The sequence below is a fragment of the Phascolarctos cinereus genome, unplaced genomic scaffold, assembly GCF_003287225.1.
Source record: "Phascolarctos cinereus isolate Bilbo 61053 unplaced genomic scaffold, phaCin_HiC Scaffold_726;HRSCAF=1367, whole genome shotgun sequence".
NCBI lineage: Eukaryota > Metazoa > Chordata > Mammalia > Diprotodontia > Phascolarctidae > Phascolarctos > Phascolarctos cinereus.
Genome location: NW_027556098.1, coordinates 240,938,906 through 240,957,937, shown reverse-complemented (window position 1 = coordinate 240,957,937; position 19,032 = coordinate 240,938,906). Strand labels below are relative to the sequence as shown.

General features: G+C 37.6%; 1 protein-coding gene across 6 annotated transcripts in view; it reads right to left on the bottom strand.

Moving 5' to 3' along the window:
• CACNB4 (calcium voltage-gated channel auxiliary subunit beta 4) overlaps positions 1-19,032 on the bottom strand; it is a 334,518-nt gene that overhangs the window by 29,989 nt on the left and 285,497 nt on the right. For all 6 annotated transcript variants that reach the window (XM_020970344.2, XM_020970346.2, XM_020970347.2 and 3 more), the window contains 3 exons: positions 15,100-15,209; positions 9,184-9,335; positions 6,026-6,121 (listed from right to left, as the gene is read on the bottom strand). In XM_020970344.2, the coding sequence (XP_020826003.1) occupies positions 6,026-6,121; positions 9,184-9,335; positions 15,100-15,209 (358 nt within the window). The remainder of the gene's footprint in view (positions 1-6,025; positions 6,122-9,183; positions 9,336-15,099; positions 15,210-19,032) is intronic.

The window sequence follows — 19,032 nt, the reverse complement described above, 5'->3', positions numbered from 1 at the left end:
TAACACAGTGGCATATAGGAGGCACTTAATGAATGTTTATTGACTGGCTGATTCTAGAGAATAATTTGGACCTATGCCCAAAGGGTTATAAAATTGTGCATATCCTTTGACTCACTAATACCACTGCTAGGTTTCACCCCAAATACATAAAAAAAATAGAAAATGACCCATATATACAAAAATATTTATGGTAGTTCTTTTTTGTGGTGGCAAAAAATTAGAAATTGAGGGGATACCCATCAATTAGGGAATGGCTAAACAAGTTAGTTGCACGTGATTGTAATAGAATACTATTGTGCTGTAAGAAGGAAATAGTTTCAGAAAAAGGATTGGTTCCAGAAAAAACCTGGGAAGACTTATATGAACTGATGCAATGGGAAGGAAGCAGAACTACACAATAATAGAATTATTGTAATGATAATAAACCTACTCTTATCAGCACAATGATTACCCTCCAGGGAGAGAACTGATAGACTCTGAGTGTAGGTTAACATATATTCTTTTACTTCATTTATTTCTCTTGCTTTTTTCTCCAATGACATAACTAATGCGGGAATGTTTTGCATGACTTCATATCTATAATGGGTATCATATTACTTCTTTCTAAATGGGTAGGGAAAGGGTGGAGGAGAGAGAGAATTTCAAACTGAAAACAATTTTTAAATATTTTAAAAAAATAAAATATCTTATACAACTAATTTCCATAAATATATATTTTTGACCCACGAATCATTTGAAACCCTTATGTTATTCCTATATATCTGTGGTTGAGCTGGATGGATATGACTGACAAATTTCCCAGGGTTAGCTCTATGAACAACAGCAACAGCATTTTGAGATCCTAACGTGGCAAACTTTGAAAACAGTCATAATGATCTCTGATAAAGGCCTCATTTCTCAAATATATAGAGAACTGAGGTAAATTTGTAAAAATACAAGTCATTCTCCAGTTGATAAATTTCAAAGGACATGAACAGGCAGTTTTCATACAGAGAAATTGAAGCTATCTGTAGTCACATGAAAAAATGCTCTAGATCACTACTGATCAGAGAAATGAAAATTAAAACAACTCTGAGTTACCATCTCACACTTATCAGAGTGGTTAATATGACAGAAAAAGGAAAATGATATATGTTAGAGAAGATGTGGGGAAAACAAAGACATTAACGCACCTCGTTGGTAGAGTTGTGAACTGATCCAACCATTCTGGAGAGCAATTTGGAACTGTGCCCAAAGAGCAACCAAACTGTGCATACCCTCTGATCCAGAAATACCACTGCTAGGTCTACATCTCAAAGATATCCAGAAAAAAGGGAAAAAGACCTATTTGTACAAAACTATTTTAGTAGCTCTTTTTGTGGTTGCTAAGAATTGGAAATTGAGAGGATACCCATCCTCTCAGTTAATGGCTGAACAAACTGTGGTATGTGGTTGTAATAGAGTATTATTGTGCTTTAAAAAATGACAAGCAGGATGACTTCAGAAAAACCTGGAAAGACTTACATGGACTGATGAACAGTGAAGTCAACAGAACCAGGAAAACATTGTACATAGTAACAACAATATTGTTTGATGAAGAACTGTGAATGACTTAGCTATTCTCAGCAATGCAATGACCCAAGACAATCTCAAAGGCCTGATGATGAAGCATACTATCTGCCTCTAGAGAAAGAACTGACATTGATGGAATACATACTGAAGCATGCTATTTTCACTTTCTTTCTTTCATTTTTTTTCTTTCAATCAAGTCTTCTTATACAAAATGACTAATATGGAAATGTTTTACATAACTGCACATGTATAACCTATATCTAATTGTTTACTGTCTCAGGGGCAGGCGGAGAGATAGCATTCAGAACTCAAAACTTCAAGTAAAAAAGGTAAATATTGGAAAATTATAAAAGTTAACAATCTAAAAAAAAATAAGTCATAATAAATCGGGTCGACTAAACCTTTTGGTTTATAGCCATCATAAAAACCTCACGATGAAAATATTTTATAACTATGACTATTACTCATAGCTCAATTCTGTCTTCCACCTCTCTGTCTTCACAAAAGGCTATCTTCCATGACTGACACACGCTACGTCTACATCTTTTGGTTTGTTTGTTTTGAAAAACCCCTACCTCCCTTGAAGGTTCTGCTCTTTTAACGTCTCCAACTAAAAGCCTTTCTTGGTCTCATTTGTTAGTTGTTCTCTTTCCCTCCACATTATAATGGTGTATACTTAGCTGATTACATGTTCTATTTCCCCCAGTACTACGTAAGCCACTTGAGAGCTGGGTGGGGGACAATACACTAGCACTAGAAGTAAATGAAGAGTTGCCAACCTACATCAGTGGAGGGAATTTTCAAATTGGGAGTTCCTGACATAAAATAATAGATTATGAACAATAAAAAAAAATCCACATTGGAAATAGAAGGGACCACAAAGTCCATCTAGTCCAATTTGTAATCTGAACAAAAATCCTCTCTACAATACACCCCACAAATTCCATATTGGTTGTCCAATGAAGGGGAACCTTTTACCTCCTAAAGTAGCCCATTCCAATTTTAGACTATTCTAATTCATAGGAATTATTTCCATATGTTAAGCCTAAACATACTCCTGTCAGCTACGGCTCCTAGGAGCCTAGAAAACAGTAGAATATCTCTTCTACATGAAAGACCTTCAACTTCTTAAAGACAGTGATCATGGCTCCTAACTCAAACTCACATTTCAGTTCCTTCAATCCATCCTTATATAGTTTCAAGTTAAAGCTTCTTCTAAATCATGGTTGACTTGTTCTGTTGATAAGCTAGAGAGCAGGTTGGCCTACTCTCCAGACTGTAATTCTCCTTCCATGAAGGAGAACTGAACAAAATTTTCCAGTAGTTTGATTAGAGTATATTGCAGTAACTCTTGCCTCCCCAGCTCTGCACACCACACTTCTCAATGCAGCCTATCTCCACTTAACATCATCTTCTTAGATTCAGTCCAATATCTCTGAGCAAGAATTCTTAACCTGGGATCCATAAACTTTTTTTAAAAGAATTTTTATAACTGTATTGCAATGTAGTTAATTTCCCTTGAAATCCTATGTATGTTGTTTTATGCATTTAAAAACATGTTTCTGAGAAAGGGTTTGTTTGTAGGCTTCACAGCACTGCCAAAGGGGTCCAATGACATGAAAAGGTTAAGAAGACCTGGTCTCATTTTGTATCCTGATATCAAGCAGAATCAAGATGATCACTTGGCTGGGTAGGCTGAAGGAATATTCGCACTCAAGTATGGTGTGGATTAAATGGCTCTGAGTACTCTTACAAATCTGAGATTTTTTGACCATTTTTGACACCATAATCTGATGTGTATTAGCTAGGCTTTTGAACTTTGTGTCATCTGCAAATTTATAGGCATGATATCTATGCCTCTATTCACAGGTGAGATGACATGGCACAGTAGATGGAAAGCCTGAGAAGTTAGAAAGACGTAGGTTCTGGTGCTGCTTTGGACATGTACTGGCTGTTTTACCCTGGGCGAGTCATTTAATTTGTCAGCGACAGTGAAGCAATTCTTTAAGATTCTAAGTCATAGATCAGTTGATAATCTGCATTAGTAGAAGGAGTTTCATCACAAAGAAATTCCTTACACCAAAGAAATCACAACTCCTTGGGGGAAAAAAAAGATTAAAAAATAATAGCACAAGGTGAAGCACAGATGCCTGAAGCACTCCTTCCAAGTTAGGAAATCATTCAACAAACTCTTAAACTGTCTAATTGTACTACTGTTTAACCTAAATCTATCCATCACCCTCATAAGAAAAACACAACAGGCTTTATCAAATGTTCTGCCAAAGTATAGGTATGGTTTATCTACAATATGACCCTGATCTACCAGTCTAGCAACCCTGTCCAACAATGAAATGTGATGAGACTGGCATAACCTGTTCTTTTTTTGGGGTTAAGTGACTTGACCAGAGTTACACAGCTAGTAAGTGTTATGTGTCTGAGGCCAGATTTGAACTCAGGTCCATCCTGACTCCAGGGCCAATGTTCTATCCACTGTGCCACCTAGCTGCCCCCATAACCTGTTCTTGATGAAGCCATGTTGGGTCTCTGTAATTATTACGTCCTTTCCTAGATGTTTACTAATCATCCCTTTAATAAGAAATTCTAGAATTTCAGGTACTTGATTTGATTAAGTTTCATTTAGGGCTTTTCTGAATATTACCTATTTTATATGCAAGCCTTGGCACCCCTACAAGATTAAAAGTATCTTGAAGTCAAGACCCATTTCAGAAAGAGACAGTTGGCAGAAGGCAACTGAGTGACAGGAGACAAAGCCGAGAGGAGGAGAGGGAGCTCATAGCAAATGGCCTCAATTTTTTCTGTAAAATATGAGGCAAGGTTCTCAGATGACAGGATGGGGGAGGGGAAGCCATGGAAGGTTTGCAGAAGGATGAAAAGATTTGGAAAAGCCACTGTGGAGAATGAGACGGCAAGCTGATAAAGGAGGTATAGTACAAATACCTAGCAGCTGTTAGGGCCCAGTTAAGACTGTGCAACATAAATTTGTAGTGGACCCAGTTGGAAAGGTTGCATGATTTTTTCTATCTTCATTCAGTAGCACAAGTGTAGGAGCAAAGGCAAGGAAAGTGAGAGTGATCCAAGGCAGAGGAGTGGCTGGTTGTAATCGGCAATATAATAAGGGGGTTAGGGATTCAAGAGAGGAGGATGGTGTAGAGATGAATTGGTTCACCAAGGCGAGAAGAGGGGAAAGTGGCTAGCGTAAGGAAGATGGTCTGGGAGAGAACTGAAGGGTTAAGGGATTGGAGGTCACAATGTAAATGAAGTTGGGTTTTATAAGGGAAGGCTGAGAGGAAAGTGAAAAGTTAATAAATTGTGGTTGGATAAGGGGATTTCAGAATTCTTGAACAAAGAGGTGATGCATTTGTATGTGACTATCTTTGTGTGTAACCAAGGTGGGGCAGAGGAGTAGCTCAAAGGACATGAGTAATCTGAGGAACTGAGTGGGTAGAGTTTTGAGGGAGAGTCAATATGTATGTTGGACTCTGCTAGCATGAGGGAAGGAGTTGGGAGAAAATACCATTAAAGCTGGGGCAAGTGGGAAACTGGTCAGCATCTGCCACATAATAAGCTTTGTCTGGGGACTAATAGTTGGTACAAAAGAGTCACGATGACAAGCTGATTGAAAAAAGTGGTTCTCATGCCACTTATCTAAATCAGGCATTTTCTGAACTCTGCTTGGGTTTAGATGACAATGGGAAAGATTGGGGAAAGGAAGAGAAGGGAGTGTTGCATAGGATTATCAAGGGCAATGAGGTATGTGTTCCTGTGAAAGCTGCATGGCCATCCAAGGATATATATAGAAGGTTTATCATTCTCTTTTACAGCTTGAAGGAACTGAAGTACAAAGAAACTGGCAAACATGTAGGTGGGCACTGGTTTGCCAGGGCTGAGAATACATGGCATGTGGCCAAGCTAGGTCTTCCTAATCTGCTCAGTCCTTTCCAAAGCAGTCATTTTTGCTGGCAAATTTGTAACCATGTGGCTCTGGCCCCACAAGGCTCTGATTCAATGTCACTGATACCCATAGGGCTGCCCTCTGCTCTACTGCACTCTGGCTTCCTACCTCTATAGTCTTTAATGCCTGCCAAGATTTCTTGGCAGGAGAGTTGAAAGAAAGTCAGCTGGGTTTTGCTTTTTCTTACAAGTATCTCCATTCTGGAATCAAGTGATTTCCTTAAAAGTTAACAAAAGTACTCAAGGTAGGGAAATCAAGAAGGGATAGTACATGACTCCAAGCCTAGTGCGTGCCATATTTAATTCACCACAGAGATGCTTGTATGTCACTGAGAAGACAAACACACCAACCAATAAGTGACCAACCTGTGTCCATGCCCATCATGGCTACCACCAGGCTAATAGATTTTTAAAAACCAATTTAGTCTACAGAAAAACATCCCAAATGTGGACAGCATGAAATGCACCAGTCAGGAATAATTAAGAAAAAAATTGTACTTACTGGGGGGCATTGTGCAAGTTTATCAGCTGCCACCAACTGGACATTTAAGTGTTTACTTTGGGACTTTCCTCTAGACTTAATCAGCCGTTGCAAAACCTGGCAGAAAAACACATAAATCTTAGAGTTATTATGGAGAAGTTTGTCAAAGATAAAAACAGAATCAGGTCTTGTTGCTTTGATTCCAAATATGACAGAAAATGAAATAACACACGCGAAATGAGGTACAATCTTTTCTACTTTGAGAGACTTCTGGTTTATATTGCAACTAATTCTTAATCTGTTCTGAAGTTTCTATTCACTGCTGACATCCCTTCATTTTAGAGGGTGCTTTGAAATGGTGAAAGAGCAACTGGGAAACGAACACACACTTGCACAATATGCACTTTAGATTGTTTCATTTGTGCAACATTTTTGATGGTTATCTTTATACCAGGCAATCATCCCAAAGGGCTTAGTGTTTGTTTCTCTTATCTCTGATAATTATTGAAACATTCCAGTGGAACTCTATGTTATGGCTGTAAATTTAAGTAAGACAAATAGATTTTAACCCAGGTAATATGAAGTGTGCAAGGTGATGACATCCCTTAAGAAGGATTAAGTGGTGTTTGGAGCTAGAGAGAGGTCCCAGTTGGGACCTTGATGAAGTGGTAGTAGGAAATTTGGCATCCTGTGTACATGGATCAATTCATTCCAATAGTACTGCTTATTTGTTTGTAGTCAGTCACACAATTTTTTTTTTTGAGAAATCTTGGATGGGATCCCACTTTTGCTAGCTGGGAAGGGAAACTGGACTGGATAAAGGACAAAAGCCTGGGTGTCTAACATGTGAAACCTATGTCAAATGTAGCCTACCTGAATTTTTAGAAAGAAAATTGTTTATCTGATTAGGAGTCACAGACAAATTCATAAGCCTGTCCAGCCTAACTACCTGCCCATCATTATCACTTTTGTCAGTCAGTTGCCATTAGGTACCATGTTCGTAGGCTTGAAGTAATTAGTAAGGTGTGTGTGTGTGGGGTGAGACCCAAATCATGTAGCCCTCACACATATGGATTTTAGACCATATGGTTCACTATTGAAAAATCTTGGATCTCTTTGGCTAAGGAATCCTTTTTCTTTTTTCTTTTTTTAAATAGTAAATGCTATCCCTGATTCCTGTGTGTTTCATTAGAATTTTACAATTCTTTGGCAGCTGAGTAAAATAATACATTTTTTTCCTTGAGTTAAAATATTTGCATTTTTTATGGTACACATGTGGAAAAACTATACTTCTATGACTGCAATATGAACTATAGGTAAGAATATGAAAAATGTTTTAAAAGTAGATACATACATTAGAATCAGAATTTTCTTTTCTATCTATTCAAACTCATATCTCATTAGTAGCTTGAAGACTGAGAAGTGTGGGAATATAATTATTAGCTTTTAACTTGGTACTCATTGCCATATGGATGAAACCACTAGGCTTTGGAGGTGGTATTAGAGAGACAGAATGTGTAGATATATGCTAGGTCTCCTGAGCCATGAGCTGAGGATGTTAAACAAGAGACAGAATGCTATTTGATACAAAAAGTCTGTTGTGTGCAAGATATAGTAACATGGGAAGAATAAAGATTAGGAAGAAGCTTTTAGAAATTTGCAAACATTATCTATGGAGATTCACCCAATGAGGAGTCAAATAAGAGATGGAACAAAAAAAAAAGGTGCCATACAGGATTTATACATAGGCATATTTTTTCATTTTTAAATCAGGTGAAATTTTTCTTTCACTCAAGAAGAATGCTAAAATAACATATGATTTAGCATTCCTTTTAATAACCAGAGCAGATTTTACTATCTTTGTTTTTAAAGACATAACTTCTTATTTTTGTTTCCTTTTACGCTGAAGATACTTAAGGCACTATCTCTGAATAGAGGCTCAAATCACAAGTGTGCCAATGTGACCCCTAAACTAAATAATAGTTTACACTCGGAGATGGACATCTAAACATGTACACATAATTGGGCAGAGCCTGTATAGGGCAATGGCTTTAAAAACTCAGTTTTGCTAGGTTCACCTGAGCACAATAAAATCTCAAATGTAATTAGAGGATTTACAACATTTACTGTTGGTCATTTCCTGACTTGGGTCAGTACAATTTAAACTGTTATGTTGGAATACATCAGGCAATAATAATACCTAATGGAAGAGTTATCTCTCAAATAGCCCTTTCCAGAAGTCTAATGATCTACACCTCTAAGTTTCACACAAGAACACAAAACAATGTCTCATTTTTTTACAGTACTATCTTTTTTTTAAAGGAGAAAAAATATCAATCCAAAAGATGTAAATTTTTGACTCTAAGATTCTCCTAGCTCCTGCTAACATTTCAGTTGTCATCAAAATATGGCAATGTACTAAGATCCTGGTCAACTATGTTCCTCAAAGACTTTATTAAAATGTAAAATTGAAGTTCTGGATCCTTTCTAGAACAGATAGTCAAACACTGTATTTTCTTTGATTTTATATAATTGTGAGGCACAGATTCACTTATTTAACTAGATATTCTACCATTTGCAGAGTAAACGTAGGTCACAGGAAGATTTTTGAAGAGCTGAACAATGAGCCAGCAATGTCTCGGAGCCACCTACTCTTTCCAAGTTCTTTTTGGTAACTGCTGGGTACATATGTGCATATGTGTATCTTGATCTATACATTTTATCTATTTTATCCATCATCCATCTATCTACCCATCTATCATCTGTCTATTCATCCATCTATTACATTTTGGTGTAGATTATTTATCTAAGATACCATTGTTTTACTGATATCCTGAAGTACCTAAGATTTACACATTTTGGGTTTTCAATATATAATCACTAACTATATCTTGGGAAATAATAGATCTTCTTTGTCCATAAGAAATTCTGGGAAGAGGTTATTTCTAAAGAAAACTCCTTTTCTCCTAGTTAAGTAGTTTTTAAACTTTACTCCCTCACCCCCAGCAGTCTGGTGAAGTCTACAGACCTCTTTTCAGAATAATGTTTTTAAATGCACAAAATAACATCCATTAGATTGCAAAGGAATCCAATTGTATTGAAATACAGTTATTAAAATATTTCAGAAATATGTTTACAGACTCCAGGCTTTGTCCTAGATAAAGAAATTACCTAATTACCTTTGGAGATGAAACTTTAACATGGACAATAATTGGTGCTAAGGAAGTCTTTATAAGTTGTGCTGGGTGGTTGATAGTATCTGCATCAAGGACAACCAGTTGCAAGGATCTTGCCAACTCAAAGATTCTTTCAATCTCACTTTGTACTTCAGCTAAGAAGAGAAACGGAAACAACAGGTTAAAGCCATTCCCATTTATTAGTTCTTACTTTCAGAAGAAGCATTCTCAACTAGCCAACTGGGCAACAATATATGCTAGGACATTTTACACTTTTCCTATCTGCCTATTATTTTATAACTCATTCAACAGACTTACTACCACATGAGAGGAAACAGTATGTAAACGGAGGTAAAATGGTATAGCAGAGGTAATATTGGTTTGGAAGTCAGAGATCAGGGTTCAAATCTTCACACTTCCCCAAGCCTCAGTTTCTTTTTTAAAAAGTTTAATAGTATTTTATTTTTCCCCTAGTTATATGTCAAGAAAATTTTTATCATTCATTTCTACAAGATTTTGAGTTCCAGATTTTTCTCCCTCCCTCCCCTCCCCTCTTCTGAAAATGGCAGGTAGTTTGACATAGTTCATACATGTGCTATTATATAAAAAAAAATTTCCATATTAGTCACAGTTGTAAAAGAAGAAACAAATCAACATTTTTTTAAAAACCACGAGATAATAAGGTAAGTGAAAAAAATATACTTCAATCTGCATCAGAGTCTATCAGTTCTTTATCTGGATATGGATAGCATTTTCCTTCGTGAGTCCTTTATACCTGTCTTGGATCACTGTGTTGCTGAGAAGAGTTGAGTCATCAATGTTGATCATCACAAGATGTTGCTGATACTATGTACAATATTTTCCTGGTTCTGCTCATTTTGCTTTGTATCAGTTCATACATGTCTTTCCAGGATTTTGTGAAATCTGCCTATTCATAATTTCTTATTGCACAATAGTATTCTATTACATTCACATACTATATACAGCTTGTTCAGCCATTCTCCAATTGATAGGCATGCTCTCAATTTCTAATATTTTGCCACCAAGAAAAGGGCTGATTGAGACATGTGTGTGTGTGTGTGTGTGTGTGTGTGTATGTGTGTATGTATTTGCACATGTAGGTCCTTTTCTTTTTTATGATCTCTTTAGGATACAAGCCTCGTAGTGGTATTACTGGTTCAAAGGGTATACACAATTTGGTTGCTCTTTGGGCATAATTCCAAATTGCTCTCCAGAATGGCTAGATCAGTTCACAACTCCACCAACAGTGCATCAGTGTCTCAATTTTCCCACATCCTCTCCAACATTTATTATTTTCCTTTTTTTTTTCATTTAGCCAATCTGATGGGTGTGTGGTGGCATCTCAGAGTTGTCTTAATTTGGATTTCTCTAATCAAAAGTAATTTAGAGCACTTCTTCATATGCCTATAGATAGATTTGATTTCTTCATTTGAAAGCTGCCTGTTCATATGCTTTGACCATTTATCAACCGAAGAATAAGCCTCAGTTTCTCAAATCTGTAAAATGAGGGGACTGAACTAAATGGTCTCTAAGATCACTTCTAGCTCTAAATCTATGATTTAAAATCTAGCCAAGTGAAAAACCTGGTTATTTTTCAAATTAACCAGATCTAAAATGTGGGAATTACTAAACAATCCAGATGTTTAGATTGTAAACTCCTTGAGGGCAGGGACTGTCTTTTGCTCCTTTTTGTATGCTTAGCACTTAGCACAGTGCCTAGTATACAGTAGGTGTTTAATAAATGTTTGATTAATTGATTGATATTTCTCAAAAACAGTAGAACATTGTTTATAAATGAACAAAATGGCTTTATGTAAAATACAGAAATTTGGCAGAGCATCTTCTATTTCCATCGTGCACTTACCCCATTCTACTTTGTATCTGTGTACATTTCATATTGCCCTTTCTAAGGAATAAGTTCTTTGACAAGTCAGACCCTGTCTTATTAATCTAGATGATACAGTAAAAAAGAGTGCTAGACCTGGACTCAAGAAGATTTGAAGTTGAAACCTGCTTCACACTATCTGTGTGACCCTGGGCAAGTCACATAGTCTCTATTGGCCTTAGTTTCCTCATCTGTCAAATGAGGATAATAATAACACCTACCTCAGGGTTGTTGGAAGGATCAAAAGAGATGATATTTGTAAAGCAGTTTTGTAAAACAAAGTACTATATAAATGCTAGCTATTATTATTATGATCTTTTCATTTCCCATAATACCTATCACAATGTGTTACACTTTAAAGGCATTAAATGAATAAATAAACTCATGGGCCATGTCTATATTAATATTAATTTTTCAGAATGTTTACCTCTAAGTGTGGCCTAATAGCTCTGCTCCTCACCCCCTCCCAAATCCCCAGTATAGAAGTACTAAGCTGATAGTATCTTGTAGAAAATATCTAGCATACACGAATAAGTTGATGTGAAACCAAAATATTTTTTCCTGCTCCCCCGTTATTATGCCTAATGTTGGAAGTGCAGTTGTCACACCTAGACCCAATCCCACTAGTGAGAGCATTGTGGCAGCCTTGGTGGCTCCTGTCCTTGACTAGCTTGATGATCCCATGCTCCTGGGAGCTCACCATATTGGTGCTGGACTCAGCGTAGACACCCAATCAGTTTTAACCCACTTTAGCTCAGAACTTCAGAGCTCACGAGATCACCAGCCTCAGTCTCCCTAGCAGCAGAAAGTACTGTCATGCACCACCATGCCCAGCTGACAATATTATTTCAGGGGTGAAATACTATCTGGCAAATTTAGAACTAGATCTGCTTATGTAATGCATATACATAGTCAATATCAATTTTAAGTTCTTATGAGGAAAAAATGTGATGTTGATATGAATGGGGTCCTAGATTTAGACCTCAGAAGGTGATGAGTCCAACTGCCCCCGTTTTACAGAGAGGGCTCAGAGAGATGAAGTGATTGATCCCTGGGTCACATAGCTAATAAGTGTCTGAAGTGTAACTGTCACCCACACCTTTCTGACTCTGAGTCCAGCATTTTCACCACTATACCACAAAGTCTTTCACAATACTTCCCTTAAATGGGGTTTAGATCTAAATTTTTTTAAAATTACTTTTTCAAATTGCCAGGGTAGATGATAAGCTTAGGTCATCTCCAGAAAGAAAAATCTGATAATAGTCTCTTTATCATATTTTAAATGTGAGCTCTCATAAGTACTCATGGATATGCCACAGAGTAAGAGACCACTCTTAAAAAAGATAAATTAGGAAGTAAAACTATTCCTTTTTCTACATGTTAGCTTCAGGGTATGTGGCCTTGTCTCCCACTTGCTGTTTGCATGATACTCCCACTGGCTTATGCAGGTATGACATGTGGTTAGACTATGTTAGAATAAATCTAATTTTGTACCTCAAATATTTATTTTAAGGTGTAAATCCTGACACAGCTTTATGTGAAGCAACCAAAAGGCAATACCATAAGCTGAATCTGTTGCCACAAACTTTATATTTGCTAAGTGCAGTGGCTTCCACAGAGGCACTTCTGTGTAAACAATCCAGTGATGCAGGAATCTTATTTACTCAATGCATGAAAGCAATAATAGCTAGCCTTTATATAGCACCCTAAGGTTTGCAAAGCACTTTTCATATGGTATCTCATTTGCTCATCAAAACAACCCTATGACGTAGGTGATATTATTATCCCCAGTTTACAGACAAGGAAATTGAATCTGAGAGAGGTTAAGTGCTTACCTAGGGTCACACAGCTCGCAAGCATCTGAAGCAAATTTTAACTCAGGTCTTCCTGACTACAAGACAGTTAGGTAGCACAGCAGATAGAGCACTAGGTCTGGATTTAGGAAGATCAGAGCTTGAATTTGGCGTCAGACACTAGCTGCGTGACCCTGGGCAAGTCACTTAAACTTATTTGCCTCAGTTTCCTCATCTGTAAAATGAGCTGTAGAAGGAAATGGCAAATCACTCCAGTATCTTTACCAAGAAAATCCCAACTGGGGTCATAAAGAGTCAGGCACAACTGAACAACAAAAACTTCTTGACTCCAAAACCAGCACCATCCACTGTGCCACCTCAGCTATTAGCTTTAGAGATTAATGATGTGGTGTGTACCAGAGTAGGTATACTCTGTTGCTTATCCGTCCCGATATCCACAGACTGTTTATCTAACATTACATCTTAGTTGACAATGAGAGGGGGCAAATATCTCCTAAGGCCATGTATAACTAAGTTAGTCAATGTTTCATTATGACACAAGCATACATAGGTTGAGAACATGGTAAGAGAAGAGGCTAGGGGGAGGAGGAGGAAGCAGTTCCAGTCAAGAATCACATTTAGAAATCTACATTTTATAGGTATGAAGGAGAATTATACAGATGCATACGTAATTAAATTTCTAAATTCTTAAAATAAAAGTATCAAAGTCATTTCATGGGCCTCCTGGTTATAAGAGCTGCTGAGAGGTCCTAAGGAAAGTTTAATTATAGCATCACCTTCCAGTCAAAGTGACCAGATACTTAGCCCAGTTATGGTCTCAGATAAGGATATGTATTTGTCTGTTAAATCTCACCTCAAAAATGAAAGTGATGTCATAACATACTATCACTTTCATATATATTAATAAGACCTCAAATATTTCTATGCTGACAACTAGCTGTTCACTACTGAAGTGTTCAGATGGTTGTAAGAATATAACTCTCAAAACCAATGAAGATTAAAACCACATTTAGTTCCTGAGAATGGTCTGTAGAATTGAGATTGAGTCCCCCTTGCTTCTTCAGTGCTGGAGCCAGAGAAGACCAAATTTTAAGCAATAATTTCAGAGAGTACTCATGTGTTCCCTCAGGACTGGTTTATGGTCTGGGTTTCACCTTGTTCATCAGAGAAAGGAACAGTAGGGCACAGACTTTGGCAACGCCAGTTATACTGGATGAAGATCCTAATCACTAAAACCTTATATTTAAAAAAAATGGATTTCCCAGATATCATCACACTGATGACATGTGGAAACATGTTTAAATTCCTTGAATACTAGTAATAAGTTTTTCTTATTAACATTCAGTGTTCTCATACAATTGATAGAGAGGCACCATGGTGTAAGGGTTGGATGGCTGTGCTTGGAGGCATAAGGTCATAAATAAAAACCTTGAAGGGACCTCAGAGGATGTCTAGTTGAGCTCCTTCATTTTTCAAATGAAGAAACTGAGGCCCAAGAAAATTAAATCACTTGTCCAAGGCCACATAGGTTGAAAGCATCTAGTGTAGGATTTTAACCCATTTTGTAGGACTCCTAGGCCAGCCCTCTATCTACTATACCAAGCTTTTAAAAATGATGGTTTTGTGACCCTGGGCAAGTCACTTAAGCTCTCTGTGACTCAAATGACTCTCTAAGACTATAAATGACTAATCAGCTGACAATCTGTATCAATGGAGGGAGTTTCCACTTCGAACAAAAGATAGTTTTGAACCAAAACACACATACATATTTGGCAGTAGTAGTGATATCAAGAATACTTTATGATCTGGTCTTTCTTCCAAGGATATAACAGAACTTTACAACTCATTTTATTTCCCATCTGCTCTGTAAGTTAGGTATTGAATAGGTATCATTAGTTTCATTGAAAGGTTGGGGGAAATGGGACACAGCAAGGCTAAGAGATGAGAGACTTCCTGTGGTTCCTCTTAGACTGTTCTAAGATTTGAACTAACTCAAGGGCCCTTCCTACTAGACTACTAATTAACTAATTGACTGGCTCTATATCCTGCAGGTGTTTCTTTCCTTTCAGGTGCTGGCATTATGCATAGTTCAATGATTCGAATAACAGGTGAGTCAGGAAAGACATTCATAAAAGCAGCATGTGCCATTCTGATCTAAAAACTCAGCTTGGGTAAAAACAGAACATTTGAACATCTTACCTAAGCTGGATCGTGTGTTTGACCGCTCGATTATTGCCCTCTTGCTGGGATTATTTAGGACAGACCTCTTAGCAAGAGAAATGTCAGCTGTCACTCTTGTTATGGATATCCTATTAACAGGAACATAGAACAGAATAATTGAGTCAAAAGTCGGCTAGGCTGTAAGGGATTTACAACCACAATACTCAGCAAGCACTTGACAACACTATATATAGAGCCCAGGCACAGAATAGTAAACACCAGACAGAAAAGTTTTATTTAATAGGTGCTGGACCTTAGATAAAAAGAGAAAGCAAGACAGAATGGAGGGGACCCTTTAGTTGAATAACAAAGATGTGTACTAAAGTAAAAATACAGCTCTCCATTATTGTCTATCTTATATAATCCTATCTGCCCAGCGTGGGAACTCCCTCCACCAAGCAGATCACAACTCTTCTATGATTTGGGGCGCACGACTTTAAACACTTTATCCAGGTTCACACAGCTAGTAAGAATGAGACTTCCTGACCCCAAGACCAAATTCTATCCTTTCTTCCACCCTTCCTCTTTAGTAACACTTTCTTTTTTTCCTAAAACTATTCTGTGACATTCCCTCAAATTTTTAGATAGTATCACTTCACCAACAGCTACAGTAACAGCACTATGTGCAAACTTTATGTACTAATTTACTCTGAACATTTCTAAGGCAGCAACAAAAGACAAGTTTAGGATTTAGGGACAATCCAAAGCCATCCTACTTCAATCAGATTTGTTCAGTTATTTTCTAACAAAGATATGAAGCATTCATACTGAGTAAGAGAACCCCTTGGTGACCAGTAGCTTCTTTGATCTTGGAGAAGGAATGAATGATAGAACTTTTTCATCATTACTTTGTTCAGACTAGCTACATTTCTAGTCAATGAATCATTTAGTCTTTCTTCAGCAACACATTTTTTTTTTTGCTACATCATGCTATTGAAACCTTCAGCAACATTGTCTTTTTGTATAATCCTTATTAAAATGTGTCTGTTTTCTTTCTTTTTATTAACTGGTAACATGTAACTCAGCAGGCTATCTTAGCCCAACATAAAATGATATACCCAATGGAGTATAAAATGGTGAAGAGAATGAAAGCCATAACCAACAACCAACTCTTCATTATCAAGGCCTTCACACATTCCCTACTAATGAAGTGACTATCAAGATTGCACCCTTGCTTGGGTCTTACAAGTCAAAACTATTTTTAAAGTGAGTCCTCTCTCTGGTCTCCTCTGTTAGCCATCTCTGCCACCCACAATCTATGGCCAGAGTTTCCCTCAATGGATTTTTCATAATTAATTTCACATTCTATGATTACTATATTTTCTGATGTTTTCTAACTTTATCTTTCACTTCACTATGCTGGCCTGTCATCAGCCTCTCTGATATACCAACAATAAATTTCAATTCTCCTTTCTTTTATAGTCTCATTTAATAGACCATTTTAATGTTTAAGGATTCTATCAAAAAATTTTTCCTGATTAGTAATGGATCTCCTAAAATAAGTAATCTTTCTTTTTTTCATATATCTTTAGAGTTGATGGAAAATAGCTGGTTAACTTCTCCTAGCTACAGAATTCCAACTCTTCTAGTCTTTTCTCACAGATTCTAGTTTCTAACCATTTGATACCATTAAAAATTTTTAGCAAGAAGGGAGAAGGTCTGTGAAGGATAATGACTAATGTGGCCAGGATAGATATATGCAACAGAATCATGTGAGAAAATGCAGTAAAGGAAGGATGCCTTCAGGTTATGGCCTTTGATGCTAATCCAATGCCAAAAAGAGTTCAAACATAACATTGTGGGCTTTGGGGCATCACTGAAAATTTTTGAGCAGAGGAGTTCCATGACATAGAAAAGAGTATTAAGGATGAATTAGGAGTAGAGAATGGAGGTGGAAGACTTATTAGAAGGCTATTACAATAGTTCAGCAGGCCAGTATTGAGGGTCTGTACTAGGATTATGGCAATGAGAATAGAGAGGGACAGATGTAAAAGGTATTGTGGACAAAGAATTGAGAAGACTTGGCAATGTCAACATGAGAAGTGAAGAAGACAGAATTCAAAGATTACACCAAGATTTCAAATGGGGGCATCTGCCACATTAAAAATAGTAAAGTCAGAAAGAAGGGTAAATTTAGGGAAAATAATAATGAGCCTGATTTTTAACATTTTCATATGCTGGTGAGATACTTTATGTTCTGTGGGCACTTAGAAATGTAGTTTTAACATTAAGGAGAAGTCAGGAATAATAATAATAAATAGCTAATATTTATATAGCATCCCAAGCACTTTACATAAAATATCACATTTGATCCTCACAACAACCCTGCAAAGTAGGTGCAATTATTATCCCCATTTTACAGATGAAGATACTGAGGCAATCAGAGATTAAGTCACATAGCTAATAAGTATTTGAGGCTAAACTTGAACCCAGGGCTTTCTGGCTTCAGGACCAGTGTTCTATTTACTGTGCCACCTAGCTGAGATACAGTTAAAGATACAACTGGAAATACAAATTTAACCAGGAATCATGTGCATAGCTAAAACCAAGAGAATGAATGAGTTGGCCAAGAAAAATAGGAAGCCAAGGAGGAGCAGAAAGAATAATGAACCAAAGAGAGGACCTTGGAGGAAATGCCCACCTTAGATAGTCATGAAAAGTATGAGAAGCCAATAAAAGAGTGCCATATATGGCACTATCTTCATGTTAATGTCTTGGTACCCAATGGAGTATAATTTCCAATATTAGTATTAAAGAGTTCTAATTTGTCAAACTAAAAATAAGTTTTTTAATCTTGCTTCATTTGAGGCAGATATTTCTTATTCTGCTGTCCAGAATCACTAGTCCTCCATGTAGTGCTCCAAACTTGTGGGATGTTTAAACCAACTATTCATTAAATAAACACTTATTAAGCACCTACTACACTTCCAGGAGCCAAGATGGTGGAGTAATTCTCACCCTCTCTTATTGACCTCAAAAAACCCAGGAAATACTGCCCCAGAAAAAGTCATGGAACAGTGGAGCCAGCAGAAAGATGGGGTGCAGCAGTCTTTTAGCTCATAAGAGTAGGAGGATTGATGGGAAAGGTTCCTCTTGCAGTGGCTGAAGGGAACCAGTACAGAACAGGAAGCATCCCAGCAAGCCAGTGGCAAGCCCCACCTCAGCAAACCAGTCACAGATCCCTAGCCCTAGGGTGTGGAGCAGGCAAACGCCAACACGAGGACACCCCACCCCTCTGGCCTTTGCACAGCCAGGGGAACTGGTAGATGCCAGCGTGGAGAACCACCACATGCACTGAACCTACCCATGCTCTAGCACAGCCTCGGGAGAGGAGGTAGCCTCCAGTGGTTAGACCCCCCCCACCCCCACCCCCACCCAACAAGCTTCAAGGTAACCCCACGGAAATACAGAAAAACCCCACCTGGCCTCAACACACACCAGCCACCACCACCAGCACCAGCTCAGCACGAGGTAAACTACCGGACCCCATACAGCCTCCAGCTGCTAGCACCTGAGGCCCCAGCACACAAAGCCAGTAACCAGACCCCTAGCCCCCCAGCACAAGAAGCATGGGACAGTGCTGCCTGTGCCCCAGATGCAGAAATCAACTTTAAAAGCCAGGAAAAAGGCAAACACCATGAGCAAAAAGCAACAAAGAAAAACATAGACCATAGATTCTTATTATGGGAACAGGGAAGATCAAAACACAAATTCAGAAGAGGACAGCATTGCCAATACACACACATCCAAAATCTCAAAGGGAAATATGAATTGGTCTCAAGCCAAAAAAGCTTTCTTGGAAAGCTCAAGAAGGATTTTAAAAGTCAAATAAGAGAGGTAGAAGAAAAATTGAACAATTTCTTTAAAAATACCATTGACAATATGGGAAAGAAGCACATTGAAGAAAACAGC